This window comes from Otolemur garnettii, unplaced genomic scaffold (genome assembly GCF_000181295.1).
Source record: "Otolemur garnettii isolate 467f Iridium unplaced genomic scaffold, OtoGar3 scaffold00018, whole genome shotgun sequence".
Taxonomy (NCBI): domain Eukaryota; kingdom Metazoa; phylum Chordata; class Mammalia; order Primates; family Galagidae; genus Otolemur; species Otolemur garnettii.
Window position 1 is genome coordinate 241,778 of NW_003852413.1, and position 20,166 is coordinate 261,943.

A 20,166-nucleotide genomic window follows, 5' to 3' on the forward strand; every position below is an offset into this window, starting at 1 on the left:
AAAGAGTTTGCTGTTTGTATGAGCTACAATGTCATGGCACTCTACCCAAGGCGACTGAGACCCTGTCTCCAAAAAACAAACAAAAATCACATATAAGCCATTATTCTTTCTGTTTATGTGATCACAGTGATTGCTTTCTTTGTTTAGCATTTTCCTTTACATCTGAGACTATCCAACTGGGATCATTTTCCTTCTGCCTTTATATACTAGAATGGTGGTTCTCAAATAAGGGCAAATTTGCCCCATTTGAGAGAGAATCTCATTCTGTCACCTTGGGTAGAGTGCCGTGGTGTCACAGCAACCTCAAACTCTTGGGCTCAGCCAATCCTCCTACCTCAGCCTCCCAAGTAGGTGGGAGGTGCCCACCACAACGCCTGGCTGGGTTGTCTATTTTAGTAGAGACAAAGTCTCACTCTTGCTCAAGCTGGTCTCAAACTCCTGAGCTCAGGCGATCCACTTGCCTCAGCCTCCCAGAGTACTGACCTTTGGAGACACTTTTTGTCACAGCTGAGACAGCTGCTGGCATCAGGGATGTTGCTGAACACTCTGCAATGCACAGAGCAGCTGTCACAAGAATGATTCAGCCTCAGATTAGAAAGGCTCTTTATTTGACTGACTTCATTTTGTTCTTTCTTATATGATACTCACACTGTGTGTACAGCTCAAGCAAGTTATTTCAGCACAAGTTAGATCTTATTCTAACAGCCATGAGATGTCTTAAGTGTGAGCTCTTGTCACCAGGTTTGAAATCAACAAGCGTGGAACATCTGAGAAGGAACTCAATCCTGTTCTCATCTATGACATCACCAGAGATCCAGATCGGTCTGGCAGACCCTCGTAGAACTTGATGGTGTCCACAAGGGCTGGAGTCCCAGCTTGGGCTGGATGGCATAGCACACACCAGCCTGTATTAACTAGGGTTCCCGTGTTGCCATCAGTGTCCGGCTGCCAGGGCAGGCTTCAGCAGTTGGTCGGCTGCAGAAGAGACAGGATAAGGAATGTCAGCCTGGCCAGCACTGTCACCCCATCCAATTTGCAGTCCCTGTGTGAGGGCGTGTGCCACTGCCCTGGAGCCTGAGGCCACAGTGCCCATGGCTAATATGAGCTTAGCCTGAAAAGGGTGGTGCCTGTGACTCAAAGGAGTAGGGCACCAGCCCCATATGCCGGAGGTGGCAGGTTCAAACCCAGCCCCAGCCAAAAACTGCAAAAAAAATAAAAAGGGCACCATCAAGTGCTGAGCCACACATAGGCAGTGGGAGGGGAGATTTAGCATAGTGTCTAACTTCATTCGTGTGTGTTTGGAAAGCTTCACTAATAAAAATATAAAAAGCACGTTTAATTCAGAAGCCTGATGTTGAGTTCAGCCTTTACAAGAACCCAAAGAAGCAAGGCCTCGTCAGGATGCTGAGCCTGTCCTCAGCCCAAGGTGTCACTTGTGGTGGTGGGGGTGGGGGTGATGAAATCAGTGCCCACCACCCTGCTTATCTGGATGCAGTTCCTGTGAGGGGAGCAAGCCACCGGCACAGCCAGTCCAACACCAGAAGGGAAGATGCAGAAAGAAGGGAAATGCACAAGTTTCCTAAGTACAGAAGGCAGGACAGTCGGGAAAGAGGTGGAGATGGCTGAGAAGACACGGAACAGAGGCAGGTCAAGAGTGTCTGTTAAATCCCAACAGTGCCCAGGACAGCACCTAGCTGTGCCAAGATTCTTCCTGTCTAATAAACCAAGAGTAGGGCAGGCAGCATCAGGACGAGTAGAAGGAAAACTGAGGAGGTTAGCCAAGGGGGTGAAACGGACGCTTCCATCCAGGTGAAGCCAAGAGGGGTAAGGTTACCAAATAGGGAAGTCCCAAGGAAACAGGTGGTAGAGCATGTCCATGTCAGAAATTGCACTAAAACTAAATCCAGAACACTCCAACCAGAAAAACTATTTCACTGCATCACAAAAAGACCTGACTACATGGTGTTCATATGAGATCCATTTAAATGTGAGAAGAGGTAGAAGCTGAAAGTAAAATGAGGGAAGATAAAATGATACAAAACACCAAAAAAACCCAGTGCAGCTGTATTAATATCAGACTTCAAAGCACAAAGCAACCTTAAAAAATGCTGCACAAATGAAAATCAGTGACTTTTCTTTGACTCGTCAGAAGACTCATTCTCAACCACGAAACCAGGGAGAGCAGCGATCAGTTCAAGACCAGCCTTAGGAGGACAGCCTGCTGCACCCTGGAGGCCAAGTGCACCAGCCTCCTGTGCTTTTCCTTTAGGGACCTGCCAGGAAGACCTGAAGGCCCCTCTACCCCTGTGAACCATAGCTGTGCCTTGTCCTCCCAGGGGCTGATCCAGCTGGGAGGATGTGACAGAGCTGTCCCCAGCGCAGGGAAGAGCAGCCCAGAGAGCAGTACTCCCTCCACCCCCAGCACAGCCACCACAATTCCAGCTGTAGGACTCAGCGAAAATACAGGGAGTCAAAGGTCAGGGAAACAAGACTAGGAACTGAAGATCCTGAAGCCTCTAGACCCTGTGGCTGCTGCAGACGTTCGACACAGCAACTCCAGCCAGAAAACCCAGCCCCTTATATCAAAGGCCCATTTGGGACTCAATACAACATGTCTGGCTCTCAACAAAAACATAGAAGACGTGCCAAGAACAAGCACAGCCAACAGAGGCCAAGCATCAGAACAGACTGCATTTAACACAGCGTAGCTGATGAGCTAAAGGCTGACAAGGGCGTGCAGCGATGATGCTATGGGGGTCCAAGAAGCAGGAGCGAAGACAGGTGGACAGAAACTTCCCAAACTGAAAGGGAAAGATGACAAAGAACAAAAGAAAAATAAACAAAATTATCCAACAACTGTATGACAATTATAGAAAGGTGTGCAAAATCTGTGTTAAAACTATAAAACACCAGGCCATTCCCAAATTGCAGATGCAGAAGACACAGAATCTCAGAGTTCTCTCCAGATGTACATGTGGGCTCTGATCTCCCTCAAGCTCCCAGCAGGTATTATCGTGCAAAACAACAAATTGATTCTGAAAGTTTTATGGAAACCCAAACGGCAAAGAAGAGTCAAAACAATTTTGAAAAATATAAACCACTACCATGAGCCCCACACATGTCTGTCAGACTCACACTGGCTTACGGATGGCAGAAAAGCCAGTAGAACCCAGTCCACAGCCAGTGCGCACATCTGTGACAGGCACAGGGCTGCATGGAGCTGGGTTCTCCCCACAGATACGAGGCTTGATTCCAGGTGGATTGTGAATTTCAGTGTAAAAGGTAAAACTAAGTTTTCAGGAAAACCAGGAGACTATTAATGTAGCCTCAGGGTAGGCAAATGTATCTTAAACAGGAATCGTGAAACTAGAAGGGGAAAAACAGTTAAGTTGAAACATATTAGCTCTGAGGAAGAACTAGTGCTCCTAGAGTGGATGTCTGTTGTATCCAGAGTATGTAGAAAGCCCTTACAAATAGAGTGTGAAAGAACAGATAACCTGGAGAAAACAGCAGCAGGTCGGGATAGGACTGACCAGAAGAGAATGGTCAGACTGCATGTAACATGGTGTCTGGGCTCATCTTTCATCAGGGAAACGCAAGACAGATCAGTGCTGTCCCATGAACAGCCGCAGTGGAGATGGGCACAGCCTACGGGGCCCACAGGTGCTGCAGGGGGGATTTCATGGCAAAGTCACCTGGGAAACCTGCTCATCAGTAGGTTCTACAGCAGCAGCCCTGCCCATGCAGGGGGCTCACACTGGCTCCTGGCTAGGGGAACTGGGCCCCAGGACAGAGCAGCCTCTTTCCCATGTTCTTCAATAAGAAAAGTCAAGAGAGTCTCCCCAGAGACACAGCTGCGAAATACAAGAGTACGTGTGCTTCCTGAGCCAGTAGTGAGGACTCAGCGCACAGGACCCTCTGCCTGCCACATGTGGCTTACTCTGAACCTTCTGTGACAACAGAACCTGGGCAGTGCTCGGGCACCAAGATCTCAGAAACTTCAGCTTCAACAGACATGGCTCAGGCCCTGGAAAACACCAAGAATGAGCATCAAGGCAGCATCAGTGCAGAGTCAGCAGGTCCTGGGAGGCAGTGGTGGAAGCAAAGAACCAAAGGGGCGTGGGGCTGAGGCCCACAGCAACAACACAAGGCCTGTGCCATAGACAGAAATAGAACACAGACAACCTAGCATGTGGAGGGAGGGAAGGCACTCCTGGTGGGACCATGAGTCTGGCAGGGGCAGCCTGGGAATAGCAGAAAGGGCTCGAGAACACAATAGGGCACTCTTGGTTCTCAAAGCCTGTAAGACCCCACACACTTGTTTTCCCTATTTTGTAAGGAACGGCAGCTCTGAAGATCTGGTCAGGGAATGGGGAAGCTTCTGGGGTCTCTGCACCCAGCCCTGGTCCTACTTGTGGGTGTGGCCCTTGGAACGTGAACAAACTCATGGCCACACTAGCCCACTGTCCCCAGAACACGCCCAGAGGGAGTGGATTCAGTCTGGGGCTGCAGACATGGGCAGGACTCAGAGGCAGTCCTACCAGTGCAATTGACCCTCAGGGGCCCTGGAAGGCTGGTTGCTGCCATCAGGGTGTGCTGTGCTAGGCATGATGGAGTGACCCAGAACATTCTAAATCACAGAGCTCAGGGCAATGGGCACTGGGTGCCACCTGTCCCACGATGCAGGTGGTGCGGGCTTACCTTGGGCACCAGCTGAGGCTGAGGCACACACAAGAGGTCACACAGGCGATTCCGCTGTGTTCTCACCACTGCGAGCTCCGACTCCCTGAGAGAGGAGGAAGCTATGAGACCTGAGAACCACATGGAACCTTGAAGTGTATCACACTGACCTGAAAGTCTCAGTAAACTTGTCTGATGTGCAAAGACACACAGCACCTTGGATCAGTGGAAACTGGGGAAAAGGCACCCCCACCCCAGAAATGTACACCCACGCAAACCATGTTAAGGCACGAGGACAGAAGAGAATTTCCACATGAGTCCAGCCCATCTGAGCACCTCAGGGGAGGACCCGAGGCCAACCCAGGGCTGTGAAAGGAGGAAATGGAGAGGAAGAGCTACAGGGTGTTTAAAGTTTTATTCACTACTCTCACTGAAAAATCTAGCAGCACTATGGAAAAATATTGGGCATGTTTTTTGTGTGTGTGATAAAAAAATGTTATTTTTAAATTCTAGGGATTTTCTTTAAGGAGGATTAAATTCTGGGGAAGGGACCCCCCCCCCCCGCCAATGCCTGCATCCTCCCATCTGAGAAGAGGGAGGTGGCAGTTGGGCTCAGGCTGCGCAGACTCTGGATACCCTTTTTTTCCCTGTCCGAAAGCTAATGATTTTAGAATCTATCCAGAATGTGCCTTGGTGGTTTAAAAGTTTAAAACATAATAATAAAGTGTGTCTTAAGTGGCACTGTCTCTTGGATACTAGCAGGCTGGCCCAGCTGCTCCCCAGAGACAGCTGCTTCTGCTGAGGAACATTAAGAGAAAGCTGTCCGCTCCTCCAGAGACAGGAAAGCCACAATGAAGCCTTGAGGCCAGACCACCTCTGTCCTGCTGGCCTCAGTCCTACAGCCAGCCATCCAGGAAGGTCACTATTCTCCCCTACTTAGGGCATGGTGATTGGCCCAGCAGAGCTGGAACCAAGGCTCTGTGGTCAGCAGGGATGCTCCATGTGGGGACACCACTCACCCTGGACATGCCATTTGAATACTGGCATGACCCCCCCACCCCAAGTTTTGATCATTATCTCTCAAACAGGGTGACAAGACTGCTTCCCTGTGGAAATGTGTGTATAGATGTGTCTGAGCATATATGCAGACGTGTCTGAGCATATATGCAGACGTGTGAGCACGTGCCTGTGTGCACAGATGTGTGTGTGTGCACAGCACAACTACCACCCATGCTCCTCCCAACCCCTCTTGATCAGATGCTGCTGCCTTGTAATGGGCAAAGCTAAGGCTGCCAGGATGGGAATTTCTTCCCTCCAAAGGGTTTTGGAAGAGACAGATGGCCCTGGAGATGGGAGGCTATGGTGTGAGGCTACCTTTAGGGGGAGGGGCACACTCACCAGGCTGTGTCACTGAGCACGGCCAGGACCTGGTCTAGAACATCGGCATCCACGACATCACTGTAGGTCAGCACCATCTCATACACCTGGCTGGCTGTGGCTTTCCGGATCTGGCATGGGGATAGAGCATTAGCAGGAGAGAACCACCACTGCCTTATCCCACAGAGATTTCAGGACAGGATGGTGGGCAGGGGGCGTGTGTGCCCTGGTTGACCCGTCACCACCCTCCATAACTGTCACCACCCTCCACAGCCGAGGTCTGCTGGTCTTTCTTAAACACTGCTTTCAAAACATGCTTCTATGGGAGTAGCTCTCTCTAACCTGCTTTCTTCCCTAGTTGTGTCTGGTGGTCTCAGAAGCCTCCAGACCCACACCTAGAGGTCCTTAGTCCACAGAACCTATCCAAGAACCTGCACTGCTGACCTCTCTGAGGGCTGTATGGGTCTAGCCCCACACTTTGAGAGCCGCTTTATGATATGTAAGTTATCTTTACTTTTTAGGGAAATTTCACGTTTGGATCACAAGAGATTTTCTCCAGCCAGAGAGAGATCCCAGAAACTTAACCCTGCAGGGAGAGGGAGTGGAGGGCACAGGCCCCCAAGAGCAGGGCCCATAGGATGCAGAGGCCCCTCCCTGTCCAGTGCCAGAGCCGGCTGCTCCAAGTTTACAAGTAAACCAAAGTCCTGCCCTGCCTCAGTATCCAGATCTGACTTAGATATGCCCACGTGACATTTCTGTGGAGACCAACTTAGAAGTGGGTTCTGTTCACCAGGAGAGGCCCCTGGGGACTCACCAGGGGGAACCGGTGGCACAGCAACAGACACAGCTGCAGCAGGGCCTGCCTCCTCGTGTGGCCACGGAACTGCACCATACCACAGAACCTGCAGAAACCACACCTGTCACACCCTTTGCCCCAGACTTAAGTCCCCAAGACAACTCGGGGTCTGCAGAGCAGGGGGAAATGTGGCTGAGCATCCACCTAAGCCCTGAAGACCAAGGTGTATAGACACCAGGCTCCTGTTCCATAGTATCCTGGGGAATCGGGGCTGATCATGCACGTACTCCAAAGGGACTGCGCCTCCTGCTCCCTGGGGGCTGCTGTGGGCCTCCCCCCATCCAAGGTAACAGCAGTGCAGGGACAGTGGCCACTGCTCAGCCAGCCTTGCTGGGGCTGCCCTGCTTAGACCGTTTCAGGTAGACAGAGGCACCAGGCCTCTGGACAGCTTTATGGGAAATGACCTTGGCTGCCGGCTCTGTGCCCACAGCCTCCTGCTCCTGGCAAACCTGATGGTGCTGAGAACTCACACAGCGACGCTAGACTGCAGCTTCTGGGTGTCCTTCGACTTCTTGATTTCTTCTTTACAGAGTGCAAGCAGCTTCACACAGAAGGGGTGGCTAGAAGGAGAACACGGTGCTCTAGGGACGAGCTTCAGAGAGACATGGACTCACATGACACAGGCTGTGGTGGCACTAAGTGACCAGAGGGCCAGCCCCCCACTAACATGGAGCCTGCCTCCTTCACCACCACCACCCCAGCAGAGGGGAGAGAGGATCCACCCTGTGTACCTGGCACCCACAGCGTCCTACACATGCAGGTTGACCCTGGTGCAGTGACAGCAAGACCACACATGCCTAAATGACTGGCCCCAGTGGAAGAGAACCTGACCTAGCCAGCACTGTGTGACCCTGCAGGGTACACACCAGTCCAGGAGTCAAAGGCATGGAGGACAGCTTCTGTCCCTCCCCCCAACACACACACAGGCTGGTGACCCATCACGTTGGACACTACCATTTCAGGGCCAGTTCGTGACGACAGCTCCCAGCCTGAAAACAGTCCCAGGAAAATACTCATGGGCCCTCAATAGAGCAGCAGGCCAGCAGCCTTGAACCTGCCCACTGGTGCCAAGGTCCCAGCCATTCCCACCATGGGGTCCCAGGTCCTCACTGCCCCTCTGAGGTGTCCATGTAGGGTATCTCTCTCCCCCCAGGTCATTGAAATGCACGCTGGGGACAAAGTGACCATCACAGGCTGAGTCCTATGGTCTCTCTGGTCCTCAGCTTGTCCTGACTCAAGCTGCCCCTGCAGCTTTAAGGCTTTCCCATCCCTGCCACCCACATACTTCTGGGCCCTTCCAGGTCCATACCCAATTCCCTGACCACCTTGTCCATGCCTGTGCCCTGGTGGCCTCTGCACAGGATTGAGAGAGCATCTCCAAAGAGGACCTCAGTGGACCTGGCCCTGCCCAACCCATTTCTGTCCCAGGGAAGCCACTGTGGGCTCCCTACTTTGCACCCTCCATACCCTTGTCCCTAGAGCCCATTCTTAGCATAGCAGGGCACTGCTGCCCCTAGGCAGTGACTGCACCAGGCAGTGCTTTAGGTCAGGTGGGTTCACAAACCCTATGGAGGGCCCTGGAGGCCAGAGCATGTCCTGAGCCCTCAGTGGCAGCAGGGATAAGAACTGAGTCTTGGTGCTGGAAGATGCAGACCCCACACACTCTGTACCAGCCCTGGGCAGATTGCGCCCCAGGGACAGAGGGAGAGAGGGCACATCTGCATCCCAAAGACCCTCAGGGCTGATGAGGGTCAGGGCAACCCTTGATGCTGCTGCTGTCAGGATCCCCAAAAGGGCAAACGGAAGTCCTGTCCACAGTGTACGTACACACTGCCCCACTCTGGGTGATCTGACCTGGAATTCTTTTTTTTGAGACAGAGCCTCAATCTGTCCCCCTGGGTAGAGTGCTGTGACATCACAGCTCACAGCAACCTCCAACTCCTGGACTCAAGCGAGTCTCCTGCCTCAGCCTCCCAAGTAGCTGGGACCACAGGCGCCCGCCACAGCGCCTGGCTGTTTTTTGGTTGCAACCGTCATTGTTGTTTTGGTGGGCCTGGGCTGGATTCGAACCCGCCACCTTAGGTGTATGTGGCTGGCGCCTTAGCCACTTTAGCCACAGGCGCCAAGCCGGACCTGGAATCCTTAATACAGCGTCCAGACAGTAAGAGAAGCAAAGAAAGCACATGGTGCCCACCACCTCACCAAGCCCCCGAGGACACTGAACCAGACACCCCAGAGAGACGACCAGGAGGCCTGTGCTCAGGAGGGTGAGAGCTGGACTGCAAAGGCTGCATGAGTGCAGCAATGTGAAACAAACCAAATAAAAAACCTATACCTAAGAGACACAGAAACCCCAGAAAAGAGAACTCCACAAAGAAACCTAACAGCAGTTCAGAGACATTCTAAGAGCTGGCAGGCAAAGAGGGTAGAAGTGGCCTAAGGGGAGGAGCGTGCAGCTGGCAGGGTGCAGCGGGGGTCAGAGATGTGCTAAAATGCAGCATAACTCTACACGCACTGAGTATTCTAGGCGTTCCCAAGGATGTTCTAAGGGTAGAGGGACCCAGTGGATGCAGTGGTGAGAGGGACAAGAAAGGTGCAGAGGGAGGGTCCACAGAGCAGGGACCGCACACCCAATATCCTTGGTGCTGCCTAAGGAGGACAAAATATCAAAAATTAGACTTTTGTAAAGTCAGGGATATGTGGGGTGATTGCTAGGGTCACCATAGAGAAAAGAGTGAAAAGTCCCAAACAAATATGGGACAAATGGAACAATAAAAATTATTCTATTAATCAAAGTGAAAGCACAGGGAGGAAGGGGGAGGCAGCTGTGCCCCAGCACAGGCTGAAGACAAGGAGAGCAAATGTAAGAGACTAAAGGACACAGTTAAAGATAAACATTGTCAGGCTAGATTTTTACAAAACTATCATGTTTATAAGAGACACACACAAATGTATGAAAATATTGAAAGTAAAAGAATAGAATGCATCCCTACAATGAAAAAGGTCACTTAGTATAAGATTCAACCCTAAACTTACATGTACCAAAAATATACTTCAAAGTCCACAAAGTAAAAATTGACAGAGTTGTCAAAAGAAATAAGAATTATATTAGTAGCAGATGTTCCCACATCATCTTGTTTTGAAATTCTTAAGCCTAAAAAGTACATATTAAGAATTTAAACAGAATCTTTTGGCAAACCAAATCCTGTAATAAGCATCAAAGGATAATGGCCCACAGCCATGTTGGGCTCATGCATCCTGATGCAGGCAAATGAGGACCAAAGACCTCATTCTTGGCAGAGGAAAACACCCCCAGAAAAATAAAAAATAAAAATAAAAAGGTAAGCTGAGTGAGGCAGAACAAAGAAAAGTCAGCTAGTTTACCTTTAAACCAGTGGCCGCTAAATTTCTTATCTGAGCAAGTTTCCTGCTTTTTCTAGAAGGCTGGCCTGTTAGGGAATACAGCTTGTGATCACCACTGTTGGGTCTGTAAACACTCTGAAGAATAAGGGCCACAGAGGAAGCTGTATACAAGGCCTAGCAAGAAACATTAACTAGGCAGTCCCTAGCCCAGTTAACAGTCAAAATACCCATTGTGGAGATTTGTATTTGGTTGGGGCAGAAATCAAGGGAACAGCTCAAGCCCTGAAATATGGGTAGAAGGGCTTATATCCCTCATCACAAAGGAAGACCCTATAATGGTGATGAAAGGAAAATTTCCAACCCATTCTTGAGAGGAGATTGACACCAGTGGTGTTTTCCTCTGCAGTGAACTAGCAGGTATTAACACCCCCTTAGGAATCTGTGTGTGTGACCACAGACAGGAGGCTGCCCCCACACAAGGCTCAGGTTCTGGATTTTTCAAGGCTGCTCAGACCCTTAAAAGTTAATGATTATAAAAACAACAGGAGCTAATATGCTCACTCAGAGAAACTGCCAGCATCTTTATTCCCTTCCTCAACTTACCCTCTGGGCTAATCAGCAAATAACCCTCAATAAAAGCTGAGTGGAACTGACACTTGGGACCACTGTCAGAACCCGACAAACGGGCAGTGGTCCCCTGTGTTCTCAACCTTTGAAAATTCTGTGTTGTCTCATCTCTTGTCTTTTGTAGTGTCTATTTTTCTTCATTCAGTAGCTGCCAGATCCACAGATCTTAATGGACCCTGTCCCCCCTCCCCCAGCATCCTGAGATCAGTGTAGGCAATTGGCCAGTGACATATTTGCAAACTACAAGGGTAAATCCCTGGGTGCTGAGAGGTTAAAAGGCTTCCACAGCACCTGCTAAAGACAGAGTCACAGAGCCTAGACAGGAGGCTCCTGAAGAAGTTCTGGAGGCCTGTGGGGTGGGGGTAGCAGTGGGGTGTCCCTGGGCCTCCCAATCAGCACCTGAGTACAGGGACTCTGCTGAGGATGGGGAGGAGCCACCAGAAAGCCCAGCACTGAGCAGAGACCTTGCATGGGGGACAGTCAACCCACCTAACAGGTTAGAAGCAATAGCTTCAGGACCCTTAACCAATCACCAAGGACACCCAGTACCACAATAGGGCAGTCACACAATATCTCCAAGGCAGCCACAGCTGACCAAGAAGCTGAGGAAGCACATACATCCCAGCCCTGTCCCTGCAATGTGCCACTGTTCCTAGACTTGTCCAGCCCAGGCCCTTTGGGGCTGTAGCAGCTACTAGAACAGGCCCCACAGCAGCCCCTGGGGCCCACCCATCTGCTGGGGTTGCCCTCCTGCCTTGTTGGGATTGACAACATGCGCAAGAATTGACTCTGAACACCCTGGGAATTCTCCCCGAGATTCTCATGCCTGGGTGGGATTACTTTTTCTTTAAAGTGTGAGATACTTAGGATTAACCAGAAAAGCAGCAATGAATAAGCAGAGCCTCACTCCTCCTCCGCTGCAAAGGCCTCGAAGCAGCCATCGGCGAGCATCTTGTCCAGCGTCCTCAGCAGCGGCACAGACACCCTGGGGAGAAGGAACATGAGACGCAGGTACCTGACGCGAGCTCTGGCCAGCACAATCCTGACCAAAACCCTGGCACAACAGGCTACAGAAACTGACAAACCAATTTTATAATTTATGTGGAAATGCAACAGATCAGGAAAAGACAAAACACCATGGAAAGAGGAGCAGAGCAGGAGGCTAACAGCACTCAATTAAAACATCATGGTAAAGCCAGCCACAACAGCTCACAACCTGTAATCCTAGCACTCTGGGAGGCAGGAGGAAATGTTGTAAGCTGATCTCAGGCCTCTCTCACCCTGAGCCATCAAGTCTTTGAATTCATCTTTATTTTAAATTTCATTGCCCATGGCTGGGTGCAGTGGTCAAGCCTGCAGTCTAAGCACTCTGGGAAGCTGACGCAGGTGGATTGCTTGAGCTCAGGAATTCCAGATCAACCTAAGCAAGAGCAAGACCTCATCTCTAAAAATAGCTGGGTGCTGTAGCAGGCACCTGTAGTCCCAGCTACTTGGAAGGCTGAGGCAAAAGAATCACTTGAGCAAGAGTTTGAGGTTGGTGTGAGCTGTGATATCACGGCATTCTACCCAGAGTGAGACACTGTCTCAAAAATAAATAATTAAGAAATAAAACATGGTACACAGCAGTTCAGTTCACTATCACAAAGATGTGCAAACAACCCCAATGCTCCTCATGCACGAGCGGAATAATAAGCTGTGGTCCACGTGCCAAGGACTATTCAGCACTAAAGAAAGACAGAAATATTACATCCTTGGTAACAAACCTGGATGGATCTGGAGAACATTCTCCTAAATAAATATCATAAGATTGGAAAAACAAGCATCACATATGCTCAAAAATGAATTTGAAACTAGGAGATGAACAATCACAGACCCACATGAAAGAAAATCTCAAATTAAACAAGGGGGCAGGGCAGATGCTCGGTAGCTTCCTGTAGGTCTGACACAAGGTCACATGTTCACATGGGCACTTTGGTTGTGGGAGAGAACCAGAAGTCAGACTTTAGGCTTCCATGTGTAAGTTACACAACCTTATGGTCTGTGTCCTCCTCATATCAACCTAAAACTAAATAAATATAGTTAAGCTAAAGTGTCCAAAACAATGTGGTTCTGGTACAAAGATAAGAAAATATATCAAGGCAATAGAAAAGAGTCCAAAATAAAGCTATGCAGCTGCAATTTTTTTTAAGACAGAGACTCTGTCACCCAGGCTGGAGGGCAATGGCACCATTGCAGCTCCTGCAGCCTCCAGCTCCCAGGTTCAGCATCCTCAAGCCTCAGCTCCCGGTAGCTGGGGCTGCAGGCACAGTAGGGCTGAGTTTGCGTTTGCTCTGTACATCCCAAGGCAAGATGCTGACAGGGCCCCAGGTGAGGGCACCTTGCCCAAAGCTTCATCCACTCACGTGTGTGCCAGGAATAAGCCACTCTGTTGTGGGAGGGGGCGCCTGGTTCAGAGGCGGAGGCTCACAGGGTCTCATCTCTATGTAAAAGCAGTTACCCAAAGAGCCAGAACCAAAAACTTTAGAAAATAGATCCTATTTATCACTTTCCCCAATACTGTGGTGTCTGTCAGTATACATGTCCCCAGGGGAATCCTACTGCCCTCCCATAGACAGGCATTGTTCTACTCCACTTGCACTGGTCATTGGGTCATTTCTCTGGCCAAGGTAGGGCCAGGGCTGGAAGACCCACCCTGCAGACCCAGGAGGCACAGCCCCAGCCAAGGCCACTCACCTGTCGTTGAGAAGGTTGTCCTCAAAGACTTGTAGGAGGGTCCTGCTGAAGCCCTCCAGGGCCTGTGGGTCACTCTGGATCCCCTTCATGTACCCAAGGAGGCTCTGGGTGGAGTGCCTGACCTGCAGGGTGATGTAGCCGTATGAGGCTAGGACCCACCTTCACCGCCCCCCAAACATCTTGTTGAGAGCTGAGAGGACCTTAAACTACAGATGAGAGATCTTCAGTGAAGGTGGAGGCAGCGCTGAGCTTCCCATAGGGCTAACACCCAAAGCAGCAGCGCTGCCTACAACCTGAGTTCTTACAGGCTGTCCCATGTGAGCCAACATAGCTATTGCTGCTGGGCTGCCCTGTGAGGTTAGCCCAAGATGCAGATGCCGAGAGTGACAAGTCATGAGGAGACCCTGGAGCTGCTTGGCTCAACCTGGGCTCCAGGTACCAAAGACACCCCCAACCCAGGGCTGTGCCTAGCACCCTGGAGGCTGAGGCTGCTCCTGCGTGTGGGCTCAGAGATGGCCCCTGAAGGACTGGACCCTGTGGGCACCCAGCCCCAAGTGGAGGGCCACCGTCCCTCTGAGCAAAGACAGAAATCCACAAGCACAGGGCTGCCCATCAGCTCTGCCACCACAGGACGGAAGGCAAAGAGGAGAGATGGTTGCGGGGACCAGATCAAAGTTAGCCCAGGAAGCCCCTGACCAGCCACTAAGCAAAGGTGGTAGCTCACAGGAAACAGGTGGTGGACACAGCAAAGCACCAGCCACCTCCAGAAGGCAGGACACACACAGGCCAAACAAGCAGAGTTCTTAAAAAACAAATGGCATGAGAAGCTAGTAGGAGGAGCTGGGAGTCAAACAATATCAGAGCCCGGGCATGCTGGCTGGGCGAAGCCAGGGACCCAATCTGGTTCTGACTCAGACTTGACACGACCAAAGAGACCCAAGTATGGTCCGAGTGCTGTGGTCAGACTTTAGGAAAGCCTGTAAAGACACAGGAAGCACCAACAGGACAAATCATACAACTTCTGGAATGAACTTTAAAATACCCCTCCTCCCCCAAATCCCAGTGTGTACAGCCACTATGTCATGTGGCAGGACACACACACACACCGGGCACATATAAGGTCACTGTGATGCCCTATGGGTGTGGGCCTTTGTCAGAATCTTCCAAAGAGCAAGTTTAAGAAAAATTAACCACTCCCACTACAGTAGAAGTAACTTGTATGCCTCCCAGATGCCCAGGGCTCCACATGAACACAAAGGCAGCTCGAGGTACAGGTCTTGTTGCAAGTCCCCAAAAGGCAGAAGAACCCAGTCACACCTTGGCAGTGAAGCAGAGACCCCCACCCACCTCCTAGTCCCCCATTGAGCCCACTGCAGATGCTGATTCTGCCTCCAACAGATTCAATGTACTACCAGCCACTCAGGCCCAAGCCAGATGCTCCCCAGAGCCCAGCCCCGTGGGCTCCCGGGCCGGGCTCACTTACCGTTGACTCTGTCAAGCCACCCACAGACACGACCAGCCCCAACAGGACGTGGTAACGGTAGGTGGGCAGCCGCAGGAGCTGGGTGATGCGAGGGAAGGCCTGGGATGGTACATTCCAGCTTACAGAGGTGATGTCAGACCTGAGGGAGAAAGTAAACACGCAAGTTACCTACACACTCACCATGGCCAGAGGGGAGAGGCATGCGGAGGTCACATGTGGACACACCTGGGGAGGAGCTGCTCCAGCTCTCTGCGGTAGGGTATATGGGGGACAGGGGGACTGTCCTGGTGCAGGAGTGTCAGGAACACGCTGGCAGCGTGAGCGCGGAGCCTGTCAATCTTCTCACTCGCCTGCTGGGCTACGTGGCACATGACCTGCTCGCAGCTGCAAACCAGGGGCACATAGTTGGAACTGACGGTTCAGCCCAAACACAGGACACACAGTCACCTCAGCACCATCAGCCTGTCACTACCATGAATTCAAGTAGGGTAGCAGAGTCCACAGCTGACAGGGCGTTGGGCCCTAGAGGACCACATCCCACACACCTGACATTCCAGAAGCCTGACCCAGCAGGTGTACGACAAACTCATGTTAAATACACATCAGTGGAGTCTCTGGGGAGAAGCAGGACTGCCAAGTGGGACTGGAGTGGGGGCAGAGGGTGGTAAGGAGGAAGACGGAGCTAGGCAGAGGGAAGAAATGGGCAGGAAAGAAAGGGTGACATGGGGAAGAAAGAAGTCCTGAGGAAACAGGGCCAGGAATCCCCACAGAGCAAGTGTCCCTTGCAGCAGGGCCAGGGAGACCAAGCAGGGGTGGCACCTAAAGGCAGCCCTAGGGCCAGGGAACTAAGTAAGTGACAGCTCAGCCTGTCCCAGCAGGGTCAGACCCTCAGATGCCCAGACCCCACAGAGAGAGGCCACCCCTGCCCTAGCCCTGAGCACTGCACAGGGAGTATGGCCCGGGCCTAGGGGCAGGAGGAAGGGCATGAGCAGGGGGTAAGGAGCCTGAGAGGCTCACTGGGGCAGTGGGCACAAGCCCCACTGAGTGCTAGCCCACCTTCCCAGATCAGCAAGTGCACAGCTGCCCCTCCTGGGCTAGAGGGCACACCTATGCCGTGGGACACTCACATGTGGGCCTCAATCAGCTCAGGCTGGCTCCGTCCCAGAAGAAGTGTCAGATCCATCAGACTGGTCATAGCGGCCTCTCGAACCCTGCGGGGATGAAAAAATGCAGAGAAACTCAGCCCAGGATGGGGATTCCCCACCCTGGTCCCTGCAGCCACAGTGGCCAGGCCCTGTGAGCACAATGCCCGTGACTAACCCTCCTGGAGCCCAGGTGGGCTCTTCTCTGGGAAGCTGGTTCACTGCCAGGAACAAAAGGCCCGGGGGCCCCCAATGCACTGGGAAAATGCACATGGGGGCTTGGCGCCTGTGGCTTAAGCAGCTAAGGTGCCAGCCACATACACCAGAGCTGGCGGGTTCGAATCCAGCCTGGGCCTGCCAAACAATGTCAACTACAACCAAAAAATAGCCGGGCATTGTGGTGGGCGCCTAAAGTCCCAGCTACTTGGGAGACTGAGGCAAGAGAATGGCTTAAGCCCAGGAGTTGGAAGTTGCTGTGAGCTGTGACGCCACAGCACTCTACTCAGGGCAATAGCTTGAGACTGTCTCAAAAAAAAGAAAGAAAGAAAATGCAGATGGGGAGACCCACCTGCCACCTGTGAGCTGGGCTCCAAGACTCCCTGCACAGGTGAGTTTCAGAGGTGACTCAGACTCGCTTCAGTGGGACATCAAGGCACACATGCTTGCTCACTCTCTCTCACACTGTCAAACAGTTCGTGTTTAACTGCTGCAGACAGACTGGACAAGCCACAGCAAAATCTCATAACAAATGCCACCAAGACAGAGAATGGGTAACTTTCCCACAGACCTTTGAAACACAACATACACATCTGTTAAGATTGCTCACTGAAGAAAAACTCAAGGCTTTCTAGTTTTCACTGAATAAATGGGTCTCACTGGGAACAAGTGATGTTGGCTGCTGCTTACCAGGCGCCCACGTCCCCTCTGCTGTCTGTGGTGTAGTCGTCCACGCAGCCCAGCAGAGTGCTGTAGAGCTGTCCAACGTGCTCCTTGCACACAGCCTCATCCGGGGCCCCTGCCTTCACTCCCACAGTATGGCATATCCTTAGATTTAAAACATGTGCGATGAGCAGCGAGGCCTTCACATCACACTCTCAGGGCAGACCAGAGGCCCGAAGAAGACTCAGAGCCCAGAGCTCCTTTCTCTGAAGTCACATGCTGCTACCTCAATGTGTAAAAGAGGCCGTTTGTGGCTGGTCCTTCTTCCCTTTCCCTGACGAGAAAGTGACTGATGCTGACATAGGGACAGAGGGCGTGTGGGCCCTGCCTATGCAGGGTGGGTAGCGAGGGGCACGGTCCAAGTGCCACCCAGAGGCAGAGCTCACCCCACAGCCAGCTGGCTGCATTATCCCTCCTTGCCAACCTCGAAGGGGCCAGTTTCATGAAGTAAAGAAGTGATCTCACTATGGGTCTGACATGAAACCATTAATGAGCAGAGCTAGAGATGAAAACTGGGGGTGGGGGCTGGAAGCCAGGCCTGGACAGATTGACCATCAGCTTTATGATCAGGCCTCTGACAAGCCCCATCAGTGCTGGCCACTGGCTTTTGAGCCTCAACCTCAGCGGGGTGCTGGTGCGGCTCACCTGGCAATGGCCCTCACGGCATCTCTCCTAGACTCAGCGAAGCTCATGTCCTCAGGAGAAGCTCGGGTGATGGCTGCCAAACCCTCTAGCACCTGAAACACAGTGAAGATTCAGCAGCAGGATGTCAGCTCTAAGACAAGTGTGCCCTTGTGCACACAGACAAAGCCCTCAGGATGGGCTCCCAGGCAAATCAGTGGTGCCACACCCAGTGTGACCAGAGTGATGCACAGGCAGACACTGGCTCCTGCCTCATCCTGAGACAGAAGACAAATGAGACTGCTGCACCCTAACAGTTCCATCTGTTTCTAAAGTGATAGTTTAGTCCTAACAACTACTTCACGGGGACCCTACTTCACATGCACAGACCCCAGCATGGCAGTGGCAGGGGGGTCTCACTGGTAGAGGGGCCCACCCAGCACCTGACAGTCTACCTAGAGCTATAGCCTGGGGACTGCAGGGAACAGGTGGCCCAAGGCAGAGCATGGCCAGGGCCTGGCTCAGTGTCCTCTAGGTCCAGCAGCAGCAGGATGCCTGGTGGGGAGGTTGGCAGGGTCAAGGTGGACAGTGAATGGGGTGAAGGGTGAGATGAGAACTCCATGGACTAAAGCTGGTGGGGCAGGAGGGGAGCAGGTCTATAGGGCCCAAGGATATACCGAGCAAGGTGCCACCTATATCATTATGACCCTGGGTGGGCTCAGGACAAAGGCAGGGTGTTGGAGGTGAGGGGGTATCACTACCCTAGAGAGAGACAAACCAGGGATAGGAGGACTTGGGACACCCTGTCTTAGTATACAACACAAGGTCAGCAAGGTGAGAAAGGGAGGCGAGAGGAGAGTGGGGCTTGAGGGAAAGGCAGTGGGTGATGTGCCCCTCTGGGATGAGGCCTGAGTGGCCCCAGGACACAGAATAAGCCCCATTCTTGGTAGAAGGCTGATAACAATCCCCCCACCTTTCAATTCAACAGATGGGCAGAGGGACCATCTCTCCCTACTGGACACTGCAGACGACAGAGGTTGGACCAGCTGCCCAGTAAGCCTGTGGGGTGGGCTCTTCAGGGGCGTCTCTGTGCAGCAAGCTCCACCCAGCTATGCTTGAAGCCCAGCAGCCACTGCCCAGAGAGTGGATGCCAGGCGCTATCTGTCCTTCTAGGCCAGGAAGAGCACCTGAGAGGGGTGGCCCTGTTGCCATAGGTGAGACAGACACATAGCAACTCCATGGCAGCTCCCTCACTGCTAATGTAGGGTGGACGGGTGGGTCTGGGGATGACACCTGGAGGCGGCTGAGACACAGGAAGCAAACGTGTTCTCATTGCAAGGACAACCAATTCTGCAAACAGCACTTTCCAGGGTGTGGCAGAACTTCCTCCAAGGCCATCCTTCCACCAGCAGACTGGTCAGGTGCCGGTAGCCACACAACTCTGGCGCCCCTGCTCCCTCTCATGGCTGGTTTTCAGTAATTCTTTCCCAATCGAAGATGCCTGGTGGTTTCCTTACTCCCCTCAGCCCATGCCCGCCCTACACCAAGGCCCACCTGCTGGAGTCTGCCCTTCAAGAGGAAGCCGGGGAGGGCGCCCAAGGCTGAAGAGAAGCCGCATCGAGTCATCTCTTCGGGGCTCCGGAGCTCTGCGAGGTACTGCTCAACCAGCCCCTCTGGAGAAAGGGGAGAGCCTGAGGACAAGGGCCAGGCTGCCACCACACTCCCCACATGCTACATGCACTTCCAAACACAAGCAAGGCCATCAGAGGAAGGGAGAGATGGCTGCTTCGAGCTTCCACAGTGGAGACAGTCCCAAAGTGGTATTTTTCAAAACAAATATCAAAAAAGAATTTTTATAAGGTGGTTTTAAGGTTTTCATAAGCAATTTTAACTACATGGTTTCATTCTTAAATTCAAGAGGGTGATAAGAATGGTAGATACATTCATAATTCTCCTTTTAATTCACTAAGAACATGAATGCTTATCATGAAACAATGTCTTCCTCACAAATGAGAGTGTTCCATTAGAGACAGAGCAGGCACAACTCTGTGCTGGACACAGGGCACCTGGCAGCAGAGCTGCTGAGCACAACAGTTACATGGGAAGATCCCTTGAGCTCAGGAGTTTGAGACCAGCCTGAGCAAGAGTGAGACCCCGCCTCCCCTAAAAATAGAAAAACTAGTTCAGCATGGTGATAGGCACCTGTAGTCCCAGCTACTCAGGAGACTAAGATAAGAGGATTATGTGAGCCCAGGAGTTCCAGGCAGCAGTGATCTGTGATCACACCATTGCACTCCAGCCTGGGCAACAGAGCAAGACTCCATCTCAAAAAAAAAAAAAAAAAA

General features: G+C 51.9%; 2 protein-coding genes across 3 annotated transcripts in view; one reads left to right on the forward strand and one right to left on the reverse strand.

Moving 5' to 3' along the window:
- B3GNTL1 (UDP-GlcNAc:betaGal beta-1,3-N-acetylglucosaminyltransferase like 1) overlaps window positions 1–838 on the forward strand; it is a 114,026-nt gene extending 113,188 nt beyond the window's left edge. The window contains exon 13 of the mRNA XM_012802825.2: window positions 742–838. The gene's annotated coding sequence lies outside the window, so the exon portion shown is untranslated. The remainder of the gene's footprint in view (window positions 1–741) is intronic.
- Window positions 587–20,166, reverse strand: part of TBCD (tubulin folding cofactor D) — a 157,217-nt gene continuing 137,637 nt past the window's right edge. For both annotated transcript variants that reach the window (XM_012803216.2, XM_023511052.1), the window contains 13 exons: window positions 19,376–19,494; window positions 17,846–17,937; window positions 17,168–17,305; window positions 16,247–16,330; window positions 15,345–15,503; window positions 15,120–15,258; window positions 13,637–13,758; window positions 11,811–11,888; window positions 7,384–7,473; window positions 6,872–6,959; window positions 6,079–6,188; window positions 4,702–4,786; window positions 587–975 (listed from right to left, as the gene is read on the reverse strand). In XM_012803216.2, the coding sequence (XP_012658670.1) occupies window positions 961–975; window positions 4,702–4,786; window positions 6,079–6,188; window positions 6,872–6,959; window positions 7,384–7,473; window positions 11,811–11,888; window positions 13,637–13,758; window positions 15,120–15,258; window positions 15,345–15,503; window positions 16,247–16,330; window positions 17,168–17,305; window positions 17,846–17,937; window positions 19,376–19,494 (1,319 nt within the window). In that variant the 3' untranslated portion in view covers window positions 587–960. The remainder of the gene's footprint in view (window positions 976–4,701; window positions 4,787–6,078; window positions 6,189–6,871; window positions 6,960–7,383; window positions 7,474–11,810; window positions 11,889–13,636; window positions 13,759–15,119; window positions 15,259–15,344; window positions 15,504–16,246; window positions 16,331–17,167; window positions 17,306–17,845; window positions 17,938–19,375; window positions 19,495–20,166) is intronic.